Here is a 12,697-nt window from a genome sequence, read left to right on the forward strand (position 1 = left end):
GCAGAGTGGATTTATTTAACACCTTTGATTTCTTTGATTCTTCTCTGCCTCCTTCGTCGAAAATCCTCGTTCACACGCCGTCACGTGACCCTAAAGCCCATGTGACCAACCAGCACCTTCACACCTGAAATAAGAATTCACATCACAGAAAAGCAAAGAAATAAATAAAAAATTTATTTTATTTTATTATAAGTTACAAAAGGCGTTTAAACCTTTGAGTTCAGATAGATAATTTTCTTTAATTATTGACAGTTATCCAGAATATTAACTGTCATTGATTTATGCACCAATCAATAAGTCTGAATATGTGAGTTCTGTATATTATAATATCAGAGGAGCTGCGAACACTTTAATATCGCCAGTTACTATAGCCAGTTACTTTTTTGTTTTTTGAGTCAGAAATCGTATAAGAAATAGTTTTACAAATGTGACATCAGCACATGAAGTGGCCTGACGTGGGTCTCGATCCAGACGTCCAGACTGAAATAATCTGAGTGAATCAGCGCTGAGAAATGACCTCATTCAAGTTTTTACAAAATGTAAAAAACACCAAATCTTCCAACAGCAACAATCAACACACACACACACACACACACTTGTGCAGGTGTTCTCCTGCCGTCCAATCAGAGTGCAGGGAGGGGTGGCCGTACAGGTGTAGCAGAGCTTTCTGTCGTCTTTCTACTCGTTATTTTTCTATCTGACCACTGAAAAAGATCCGGATGTTTTTTAAGGTCTGACCATCGTGTAGCAGAACACTATAAAAAGAAAAATACTTTATAAACTCTTCTGTGTGAAAAAATGACCCGAAACTGTCGGTCAAATATGTTTTTATATTTAAAAAAGAATCTGTGACACTTGTCTGTGTGTGGAAGAAAAAGTAAGTGATAATGTTTTTATATTTAAAAAACTTTTATTATGATGAAAAAAAGCACTATTTTAAAATGAGAATATTTTGGCATGTTGTTGGTTGGTTGGTCTCGTCCATTTACCCAGAAACAGAGACTGGACTGCAATTACCTGCACATTTAATCTGCTTGGACAGTCCAGGATGTTCAATTAGAGACCGTTTGGTTTGGACCTGGTGAAACATCTAAGGATGATTGCTGACGAGGTCATCACAGAAAGGCTTGTTTGAGGCGAGTTCCCTCATCGGTATCCGACTGCTGGGGAGGAATCAGACAGCCTGAAGGTCGGCAGCATTACAGTCGTTCTGCAGCTCCTGGAGAGAAGCTGCAGCGGCGGCCAAAACCACTAAGCTTCATTCGCCGCTCTGAGCCATCGAAATGCACGGGTCTGCATCGGTGAGGCTCGTCTCAAACAAGCATTTAGTGTGTTTAAAAGTCACATTAACTGATCAGTGAGTCCGGAAACAAGCACTGATCTGTTGGAGTCAGCTGACTGATCCATCAACCAACAGCAAACCTCAGCAGTCAGATCAGCCACCTCACGGTCACCTGGTCAAGGTCATGTGATGATCATGTGACAGTCTGAGTTTCATGGCAGTGGATGAATGGCTGCAGAAATGACTTGGTGAATGCGGTATATTGATTTACTGATGGATGTGAATGAGCTGACTGATTAGCATGATGTCAAATCAAAGGTACATGAAAGCAAAGCATTATGGGATACAGTGATGAAACCTGTGTGATTCATGTAAATCAGCTTGAAGCCACAGGAGATTTAATGTTTTAATATGCACACACAGAGGAGGTCAGTCTGTTTTTCTTCAGTACACAATGACTATTGTTCTTCGTCTTTGAGAACAGTTTCAGACATTAAACTAAGTGCACTTCTTCAGTTTCTGAGATTTTAAAAATGTGTCAGTGGTTTACTCCCTCAGACTCAGTAAGAACATTTACAGTCTGTTTGTGTGGATTTCTGATCAATACGTGTGTCGTTCTGAAGCTTCAGATCAGAGCTGAAGGTTTACACAGGAAGAAAAAACTCCACACAGCTTTTCTTTCTTCTTTTAAGGTTCCTCAGTTATTCTGCCTCCTCCGTGTTTGACTTCTGTCACAATCACGGCTGTTCTTTGTTCAGTGACGTCTGATGAGAATCATGTTCCAACCGAAGAAGAAAATAAAATGAGACAAACACACACAAAGAAATTCTACAAGTGATCTTTGATTTTCTGTCCTCTTCGTCTCCTGCCTGTCTGTCTGTCTGTCTGCCTGTCTTTCTGTCTGGTACCTCCAGTGTCCACCTGGTGTGCCTCCTGGTACCTCCCTCCTTCTCCATATCGCCAGACAGATGTTCTGTGTTTAAATACTGCAGAATTCTGAGATCCTCAAAGACTTAAAGTCCCACTTGCATCATTTGGATGGTTGTTGACAGACGTTCCATCCCCGTCCTGTTCCGTCCGGTGACGTCGCTGCAGGTGACCAGGCTCATGCTAAACGTGATGAAGCTGCTCCGGCAGGTCGACTGTCCGCTGGAGAACGGCCGCCACGCTGCAGGCGGATGCTGGCGGCAGCGGCGCTGGGGTGGCTTTGCTGTGGGAGGACGAGCGTGGTCTTAATCGACCGACCTGTTGCACCAGGTGGAGCAGGGCTCCGTGGAGAGAGAGGCGCTCTCTGAGGTCATGTGGGTTTGAGATGACACGGGCACGCAGGTGATCGGTGTGTGTGGAGCTTTGACTGTCTGCTCACAGGTCTCCTTCTGATTGGCTGCATGTGGGGTTTGGCCTGGACTGTGTCGGCCGCTGATTGGCTCTCCTCGTTACGTCCTACAGTTCAAATAGTCGGCGTTTCATCTGACAGCAGGTCGGTTCTGTCCTTCCTCCAAATCGTACTCTGAGGTCGACCTGTGCTAACAGTACCTATCATTTGTATCATAAACCACTGAAGCTGAACCACCATTTTCTTTTCAATTAACATTTTTTTTTCTCCTGTTCATTTGTTTCAGGAAGACAGTTTTAGTTCCTCTCTTTTGGTTTTGTTGGTGGCACTCGTAGGTTTGGGTCAGCACTCTCATATTTTTAGGACTTAGATTCTTCGGTTCGTTGTTCCTTCTTCACCCTGAAGTCTTCGTATTTTGTTTTTGCTGTAATAAATTATCTGACTTAAAATTTAATGTTGTATTCAGTAGAATAAGTGGCAGATTTTCAATATGAAACTAACTTTGTTAAAACAATAAAGCAATGTGTGTGTGTGTGTGTGTGTGAAGGGTTTATTTTATTATTCGAAGGGATCAGGCCGGAAGTCGACTGTCGGGTTTAAACTCCGGACCAGGAGGTGGCGGAAGAAGAAGAAGAAATGACCCGGATGTAAACAGACCATCAAGGCGCCATATTGGATGGTCAGGCAGCAGATAACCATCCGAACTGGGAGGTTTTTCCGGACTTTCTGACTCAGTCACACCTGAACCGGGACCGGACCGACTGGACCTGAGTCCAGCACAGCTTCACACTTCTCCCTTACCCTCACTTCACACCCCGTGCGGTCCTCCGTAAGGCCCGCGGGCCGCCATGGAGCCGAGCCAAACTTTCTGCGGCCAGACTGAGCTGATCCTGGAGGTGATGGTGGAGTCCGCCGTGTGTGTCCTCCAGCAGAGGCTCGGAGAGGCCGGGACCGACGGCCGGGACCGGCGGGTGAGGACCGGACCGCCGCTACAGCACCGTTACCCGTTTACTCACGGTAGTGAGGACGGAGGCTTGAGCTTTGTCAGACTCGGAGGATAACCCCCCCAGCACTTCCGCCATAGTTTGGACCAACTACAAACTTTCCAGCTAAAACTCTTAACCAGTCACCAAGTAACACTAATACTTAATATGAGCCAGCAGCTGACTATTACTAATAATGACTAATACTAACCATTTACTAACCTCCAAGATACTTTGTGCATTAATACTAACTGCTAATTTACGGGCTGCTTACTAATTCTAATACTATTAATTAACCTACATAACTCCAATGTACTAATAGTAGTACTATTAACTAATCCCTAACTAATACTATTAGTAGTATTACTTTATGTGTTGATACTAACTACTTCCTGTTCGGGTCAGTGGCCTTCAAAATAAAAGCCTCGGGTGTTTCTTATTACAACCTGTTAGGTTTACCCACTGGACACACACACACACATGTACATAGAGACACACACAGACATTTCATACACACACACATAAAGATTGATTGATTGATTGATTGACCTGGTGACTGAAGGCTTGTTTTTAGCATGTTAGCGAAGCATGTGGTTGGTGTGTAGATCAGCTGTTATGCAGAACTCTCATTCCCTGCTTGTATTCTGAAGTTCACACATTCGTAGGAACCCATTTAATTACAAGCGATGGGTCCTGATTTTCAAATATTTTAATAATCATTCAATTTTAAAAAATCCAGTTTGAGACTGCTGTCGAAATATTTCCGATCCACAGTGACTATAGATTATTTTTGCTTGAAACACATCCCTATAAACTACAAGGTTGTTTTTTGTTAAATAAAAGAAAAAGAGCGAACAGTGTGCAGTATATTTAAATACACTGTTTGTATATTTAACGCGGTACCCGGGGCTGGACCGTACCGTCGCTAACTCGATGCCTCGTTTCCTCCACAGGCACAGCTGACCGCCGTCCTCCATGTGACGACCAGAGAAGCTGCTCGTAAGATCTGCAGAGTTTTCAGAGAGCTGTACGGGAGCTTAGTGAAGGAAAATCAAAGTCTGAAGGACAAAGTGGGACACCTGGAGTCTGAACTGAGGTCAAAAGTCGAGAGAAACTCTGCAGCTGAGAGGAGCGTGACGCAGACGGTGTACCAGATCAAACCGTCAGGTGAGTGGACGTCTGAGAGGTCCTGAGAACCTGAAAGGCTAACCTAACCCTGTCATAATGCTAACCCTGTCACAAGGCTAATCTAACCCTGTTATAATGCTAACCCTGTCATAATGCTAACCTAACCCTGTCATAATGCTAACCCTGTCACAAGGCTAACCTAACCCTGTCATAATGCTAACCCTGTCATAATGCTAACCCTGTCACAAGGCTAACCTAACCCTATCATAATGCAAACCCTGTCATAATGCTAACCTAACCCTGTCATAATGCTAACCCTGTCACAAGGCTAACCTAACCCTATCATAATGCTAACCCTGTCATAATGCTAACCTAACCCTGTCATAATGCTAACCCTGTCACAAGGCTAACCTAACCCTATCATAATGCTAACCCTGTCATAATGCTAACCTAACCCTGTCATAATGCTAACCCTGTCACAAGGCTAACCTAACCCTATCATAATGCTAACCCTGTCATAATGCTAACCTAACCCTGTCATAATGCTAACCCTGTCACAAGGCTAACCTAACCCTGTCATAATGCTAACCCTGTCATAATGCTAACCTAACCCTGTCACAAGGCTAACCTAACCCTGTCATAACTCTCACCTTGTCATAATGCTAACCCTGTCATAATGCTAACCTAACCCTGTCATAATGCTAACCCTGTCACAAGGCTAACCTAACCCTGTCATAACTCTCACCCTGTCATAATGCTATGTCATAAAGCCTGTTTAACAAGTCTCTGATGTGCCTGTCGATGGCCTCGGTGGTTTCTAGGCCTGGTCGTCTCCGTGGACCTGACAGAACAAAGGTTCAATAAGAGGCTCTCACTGTCAACTGTTGACTTTGTAAAAGTTAAGTTTGTTGAACATCTAAAGTCTTAAAATCCCAAACTTATGTACTCTTTGTATTTTCTTATATGATTTTCGTTTATATCTTTGAACAGGTCACACATAGTGATCGTCGTTCATGGGCATGAGCCTGTGATCTGGGGCTCTGTTGGCCATTTTAAAAAAACTGTCAGCGTTTGTCGGTGACGGCCTCGTATTGATGAGGGGGCGTGGCCGATCATCCTGTCAGATTCTACTGCATAACGTTAGCTTTGTGGCTAGCATAATGTTAGCTTTGTGGCTTACAGCTGAGCTGAGTGGACTAGAAACATCTCCTGCTGCAGAGTCCTATCTAAGGCTTGTCCTATTTACTGGAGCAGTCAGTGTTTCCATGGCAGAAGAACCTAATGGGACGGTGATGCCCGCTCCAGATATCAGTCAGACCCTAAGGCGTTACCAGGGAAATAGAGCTATGGCTTGTGAAAACCTTAGGTTGTAAAAATGTGTGAAAATATGAAGTAATGGTCTTGACAGACCCCGACAGAAAGCCACGCCCTCTAAGCCCTCTTTCTTTCTTTGGCAGGTGTCCGGGTAAGAGAGGGATAATGAGCTGTGAGATATCCATAATCAGGAATTAATCTCTGTCTGAATCTTCCAGATGGACCCGCCGTCTCACTGGACATCAACCAACCAGCTGCCAGCCCTGCTGCCCTTGCCATGGCGATCCTCAACTCCGCCAAACCAAGACGCAGAGCCAGCAGCAACCCTCAGGTCCCTCTTGTCATCATCAGCCAGCCACTCCCTGGACCAATCACAGGCCAGAGCAGCCCCACTCCCCAGGTACCGCCAGAGAAACCGCATCAGACCATAGCGAGCACTAACGTAGCCGCTAAAGCTAACGCTAGCGCGGCTGCTAAAGCTGACACAGCTGCTGCCTGGAGACCAACTGACCCGCAGACCGAGGTGGTGTTGGACGTGAATCAGATCTCCACGGATCCTGAACAGTTGCCAGGAGACGTAATCCCATCCTCCACAGACATGACATCATTTCCTTTGACTAATGATCAGCCAATCGGTGAGCCCCCAGTCAGCGAGGACATGTCCACACCTGAAGAAGAGCCAGCAGTGGTCAGTGTAAATGTCACCTACCGGATTAGGTATTATGTATTGATTAGTGACTGGACGATCCTGTACTATTTATTGATCAGTAACATGATTATTTTTGATATTTCAGTCTGAATATCTGCTCGTGTTGATCGGCTGCTGTTCAATAATTTGATTATTGATTCATCTGCAGATTATGTCTCCTACATCCAGTGACCTCTCACTATGATCAATCATTCTGATCACAAAGCTTCATTATCACCAAAGAATATTAATTAGACGAATCAGTAAAGGCTATCGGTCACTGTGCCCCTAATCAGCAGGAATTGATCATTGGATTCCCCATTGATGAACTGATCAATAATGTAGCGAAGAACCAGTCAGACTGATCAGTGTCTCCTCTCCAGGAGACTGTGGAGCGGAGTGGTGAAGGGCGGACAGAGAGTCCACCAGGTGAGACAGGTGAGATCCAGGTGGATTTAGCAGAAACTCGTCTGTGTTGTGTCTCAGCTGAGAGCTCCGGCTGTCTGTGATCAGATGGGGAACCAGATCCTCTCTGCAGGATCAGGTCTGTGTGAGGTCTGTGTGAGGTCTGTGTGAGGTCTGTATGTGGTCTGTATGTGGTCTGTATGTGGACTGTATGTGGTCTGTATGTGGACTGTCTGTGGTCTGTATGTGGTCTGTATGTGGTCTGTATGTGGTCTGTATGTGGACTGTCTGTGGTCTGTATGTGGTCTGTCTGTGGTCTGTCTGTGGTCTGTCTGTGGTCTGTCTGTGGTCTGTATGTGGTCTGTATGTGGACTGTATGTGGTCTGTATGTGGACTGTCTGTGGTCTGTATGTGGTCTGTATGTGGTCTGTATGTGGACTGTCTGTGGTCTGTATGTGGACTGTCTGTGGTCTGTATGTGGTCTGTATGTGGTCTGTATGTGGACTGTCTGTGGTCTGTATGTGGTCTATGTGTGGACTGTCTGTATGTGGTCTGTATGTGGACTGTATGTGGACTGTCTGTGGTCTGTATGTGGTCTGTATGTGGTCTGTATGTGGACTGTCTGTGGTCTGTATGTGGTCTATGTGTGGACTGTCTGTCTGTGGTCTGTGTGTGGGCTCTTTGGACTGTTGTGCTTTAACAAGTGGTAATGTTCAATTTGGCTATCAGAAATAATTAATAATTATCAAAGATAATTAATAATTATTAAAATAAATGAACTTTGAATTAAGTCCACCTCGATTGGGGCACCACCTCGAAAAACGAGGAAAAGACAGCCGTTCTAATTGATTTAGTCTCATAAAAATACTAAACTATCAATTTGGAATTATGTTTTATAATTAATTTAATAATTACTACCAAAATTACCACATTGATAGCTAGCTGAAGGATTTTGGAGTTCTTGACAGTGTAGAGGCTGGAAGTGTTCACCCTTGTACAATATTAAAGGAGGCAGCAGGTATTAAAACATTTATTAAAACAGAGCAAAATTCAGGGACATCATTTGTTATTCATTAAGGTGAAGGACTTGTACTTTGGTTGTAAGTACAGCTGAAGCAGAGTAGGTATTAAAGACATCTGCTGTTACAGAAACAAAATCAATCAAACAATCTAACTAAGTCTCTATGACTACACTAACACATAATAAGAGTGTGTGTGTGTGTGTGTGTGTGTGTGATAAGGCAGAGGAATGTGAGATGGGTCCCACAAAGGTGGGGGAGAGAGACCAAATGGTGATGGCCAGACCCCCTGGGGTGTGGGGCAAAGGAGACAAAGGAAGCTAAGTGCTGTTAGCTTAGCTTTGTCCCTCAGTGGCCTGTTGCAGACTGTGTGTGTGAGAGAGATAAAGGTGCAGGTTAAGACAGGATGGTTAGTTTGTAGGCTAACATCAACTAAACTTAATGGATGCACAGTAACTACAACACATCACAATAATCAAACTCAGTGAACATTAAAGCAAGTCAATACATTAACAGGGGTAAACCATGTATGCAGTAATGCTATGCTAATTATGCCCAGTTAGAGTTTGTTACCAGTCCTTAAAAGGGGAGACGAAGTGTCCTTGAGGATGCTGCTTTCTCAGCTTGTTGCTGGAGGAAAGGTGTGGTTCTTGTCCGTTGCTGTGTGGTTGCAGGCTGGAGGAATCCGGTCGCTCCTTTGTTCCTGTTAGTTAGCAGCTCTGTGCTAACTTGCTGGTGTGCTCCTGTTGTTGGTTCTGGTTATCAGCTGGCAGACTCTGGGTCGTGCCTGCTGGCGCTGATCTGCTTACTTCAGGCAGGACCTTGTGTCGCTACCATGAAGGAGGTGGCTGCTCTGGACAGACCACACTGAGGCAGAGCTTAGCTGAGTTGAGCTTCTCTCCTCTTCAGGAGAGATCAGGAGAGCTGGTCTCTCCTCTGCAGGAGAGGGAGCAGAAAAGAGAGTGGTCTCTCCACTTCAGGAGAGACATCAGAAAGAGAGAGTTCAGTGGGGGTGAACTGGTTTTGTGGGCCTGCGGTCGTAAAATCATGTGTCCCCTCCGGCCAATGGCGACTGTGGAGCTGGGCGCGGGGGTGATTTCACACCTATCTGTGAAACTGGGGCATTGGGGGAAGGAGCCCAATAGTTCCACACAGAAAAGAAACATGCGGTCTTCACCATGTGCTGTTCACCGTATAGTGAAGCCCAACAGGACTGTCTGTCTGTGGTCTGTGGGTGGTCTGTGTGTGTGTGTGTGGACTGTCTGTCTGTGGTCTGTATGTGGTCTGTGTGTGGACTGTCTGTCTGTGGTCTGTGTGTGGACTGTCTGTCTGTGGTCTGTATGTGGTCTGTGTGTGGACTGTCTGTCTGTGGTCTGTGTGTGGGCTCTTTGGACTGTCTGTCGGTGGTCTGTGGGTGGTCTGTGTGTGGACTGTCTGTCTGTGGTCTGTGTGTGGACTGTCTGTCGGTGGTCTGTTGGTGGTCTGTCTGTGGTCTGTGGACTGTCTGTGGTCTGTGGACTGTCTGTCTGTGGACTGTCTGTCTGTGGTCTGTGGACTGTCTGTGGTCTGTGTGCGGACTATCGGTGGTCTGTGGGTGGTCTGTCTGTGGACTGCTTGTGGTCTGTGTGCGGACTGTCGGTGGTCTGTGGGTGGACTATCTGTCTGTGGTCTGTGTGTGGACTGTCTGTCTGTGGTCTGTGGGTGGTCTGTGTGTGTGTGTGTGGACTGTCTGTCTGTGGTCTGTGTGTGGACTGTCTGTCTGTGGTCTGTATGTGGTCTGTGTGTGGACTGTCTGTCTGTGGTCTGTGTGTGGACTGTCTGTCTGTGGTCTGTGTGTGGGCTCTTTGGACTGTCTGTCGGTGGTCTGTGGGTGGTCTGTGTGTGGACTGTCTGTCTGTGGTCTGTGTGTGGACTGTCTGTCTGTGGTCTGTGTGTGGACTGTCTGTCGGTGGTCTGTTGGTGGTCTGTCTGTGGTCTGTGGACTGTCTGTGGTCTGTGGACTGTCTGTGGACTGTCTGTCTGTGGTCTGTGGACTGTCTGTGGTCTGTGTGCGGACTATCGGTGGTCTGTGGGTGGTCTGTCTGTGGACTGCTTGTGGTCTGTGTGCGGACTGTCGGTGGTCTGTGGGTGGTCTGTGTGTGGACTATCTGTCTGTGGTCTGTGTGTGGACTGTCTGTCTGTGGACTGTCTGTCTGTGGTCTGTGTGTGGACTGTCTGTCTGTGGTCTGTGGGTGGTCTGTGTGTGGTCTATCTGTCTGTGGTCTGTCTGTGGACTGTCTGTCTGTAGTCTGTGGACTGTCTGTGGTCTGTGTGCGGACTTTCAGTGGTCTGTGGGTGGTCTGTGTGTGGACTGTATGTCTGTGGTCTGTCTGTTTGTGGTCTGTGGACTGTCTGTCTGTGGTCTGTGTGCAGACTGTCGGTGGTCTGCCTGTGACGTCCAGTCTGTGCCCCCTTCAGCTCTGAGTGAGGAGGAGCAGAGGGAGCTGGGGAGGAGGAGGAGGAGGGAGCTGTACAGAGAGAAGAGGTTCTTCTGTGAGCTCTGCTCCAAAGGGTTCCACCAGAAGCACCAGCTGAGGAAACACGTGTCGAGCCACCTGAAGCCGTTCCCCTGCTCCTCCTGTGAGAAGGGTTTCTACAAGGCTCGCAGCCTGCAGAGACACCAGCTCGGCCATCAGCTGGCCGACGCCCGGGACGCCGACCCCGACAAGCTGCTGCGCTGCGACCAGTGTGACAAGAAGTTCAGACTGCCGCGCCAGCTCCGGGTCCACCAGGCGTCTCACCGGCTGGAGAAGACGCCGCTCAAGTGCCACGTTTGTGAGCGCAGCTTCACCTCGGCCGCGGCGCTCCGGTACCACGAGGTGTCGCACGCCCAGGTTAAGCCCTTCATGTGCGACGTCTGTGGGAAGGGCTTCACGAGGAAGAAGAGCCTCCGCGAGCACCAGACGGTCCACACCGGCGCCCGGCCATACCCCTGCCCCACCTGCGGCAAGAGCTTCTCCACCGCCAGCAACCTGCGCGTCCACAAGAGGTCGCACTCCGAGGAGCGGCCGTTCAAGTGCTGCGAGTGCGACAAAGCCTTCAAGTGCAGGATGGGGCTGCTGCAGCACGGCGTGGTGCACTCCGGGGAGAAGCCCTTCATGTGCCAGACCTGCGGCCTCAGCTTCGGCCTCAAGTACAACTTCCAGAGACACCTGCGACTCCACAATGGCGAAAAGCCCTTCAGGTAAACCCCCCCCCCCCAACAGTCCAAGCCATAACACAACAAATCAGTTAATAAATGAAAGATACACGATTCAGCTATACGGACTGTAGATCCGTAGACTGTAGATCCGTAGACAGGCTGTAGATGATTGTCTCGTAGAACATCATCATACAGATCAGTCGCTTGGTGCTGAATGACATTAAGAGTAGGGATGAACCCTGACAGCTGCATCTCTCCTGTGTTGTGTCTCAGGTGCGAGCGATGTGGTGAGGGCTTCACGGGTACCTGGGCTCTGAAGACCCACATGCTGGTCCACGGCGTGGAGAAGCCCTTCATGTGCGACCTCTGCGGGAAGACATTTTTCTACAACTGTCAGCTGCAGAAGCACCAGCAGCTTGTTCACGACAACAAGGAGATGGCGAGGGCTGGCGGCGCGGCGGGGAGGCGGAGGCCGAATAGTGCAAAGCCCTTCAGCTGTAAAGTGTGTCTGAAGAGCTTCAGCAGCAGCACGACGCTGAGGACACACGAGAAGAGCCACGCTGAGAACAAGGAGTTCACCTGCAACACCTGTGGGAAGTCCTTCCACCTCCGCCACCTGTACCTGTACCACATGAGGCAGCACAGCGGCGACCGGCCGCACGTCTGCACCGTGTGCCAGAAGGGCTTCCTGCTGTCGTCGCAGCTGAAGCAGCACGAGCTCCTGCACACCGGCGTCAAACCACATAAGTGCGAGCAGTGTGGGAAGGAGTTCAGGACGCCACAGAACTACCACCGCCACCTGCTGGTCCACACCGGCGAGAAGCCTTACGAGTGCCTTGTGTGCAGCCGCAGGTTCCGCCAGTCCAACCAGCTCAAGTCCCACATGCAGATCCACACTGGCGTCAAGTTGTACGCGTGTAGCCGCTGCGCTCAGGGCTTCTCTGACTCCCGTCAGCTGAAGAAACACCGCTGTGGAGATGACGACCACGGTACAGAGTCCTCCGCCAAACGCAGGAAACAGAAGAACGTCTTCCCATGGACTGAGGGCTTCGCCAGCCAATAGGAGCTGACGCTCACAACAGGAAATAAATAGTTCTCAGACAGACGTCAATGTATGTGCTGAATCAGCTGTTAGCCTAGCTTAGCATAAAGACTGTAAACAGAGGAAAACTGATAGCCTGGCCCTGCCTGCCCCACCAACAGGCTAAAGATTGGTTAATCACAGACTAGTGTATCCATCCGCCCGGAGCTCATCGCACGTATTCATACAGGTCTTTAGACTTTCTTTATTCTAGGTCCATATCCATCTTCTGGTATGCGAACACAGGCAATAATAAAATGTTGTACTTTTCCTTTAATGT

General features: G+C 48.0%; 1 protein-coding gene across 5 annotated transcripts; it reads left to right on the top strand.

Annotated features, from left to right (window-relative positions):
- Window positions 1-3,332: 3,332 nt before the first annotated feature.
- On the top strand, window positions 3,333-12,687 carry LOC139200391 (zinc finger protein 791-like). 5 transcript variants are annotated; one of them, XM_070829676.1, is made up of 6 exons: window positions 3,333-3,589; window positions 4,555-4,768; window positions 6,262-6,731; window positions 7,115-7,169; window positions 10,568-11,378; window positions 11,610-12,687. In XM_070829676.1, exons 1-6 carry the CDS (start codon window positions 3,467-3,469, stop codon window positions 12,397-12,399), a joined length of 2,463 nt encoding a protein of 820 aa, XP_070685777.1. In that variant the 5' UTR covers window positions 3,333-3,466; the 3' UTR covers window positions 12,400-12,687. The 5 variants fall into 5 exon arrangements, with proteins under 5 accessions (XP_070685777.1, XP_070685778.1, XP_070685779.1 ...); XM_070829677.1 differs by having other exon boundaries at window positions 10,613-11,378; XM_070829678.1 differs by having other exon boundaries at window positions 7,115-7,160; window positions 10,613-11,378.
- The last annotated feature ends 10 nt before the right edge of the window (window positions 12,688-12,697 follow it).

The sequence above is a fragment of the Pempheris klunzingeri genome, chromosome 4 (genome assembly GCF_042242105.1).
Source record: "Pempheris klunzingeri isolate RE-2024b chromosome 4, fPemKlu1.hap1, whole genome shotgun sequence".
Classification (NCBI taxonomy): Eukaryota; Metazoa; Chordata; class Actinopteri; order Acropomatiformes; family Pempheridae; genus Pempheris; species Pempheris klunzingeri.

Coding starts and splice junctions, on each gene's coding strand:
- LOC139200391 (XM_070829673.1), top strand. CDS start 9,334: ATGTGCTGTTCACCGTATAGTGAAGCCCAACAGGACTGTCTGTCTGTG. Junction 11,379..11,609: donor AATGGCGAAAAGCCCTTCAG/GTAAACCCCCCC, acceptor GTTGTGTCTCAG/GTGCGAGCGATGTGGTGAGG.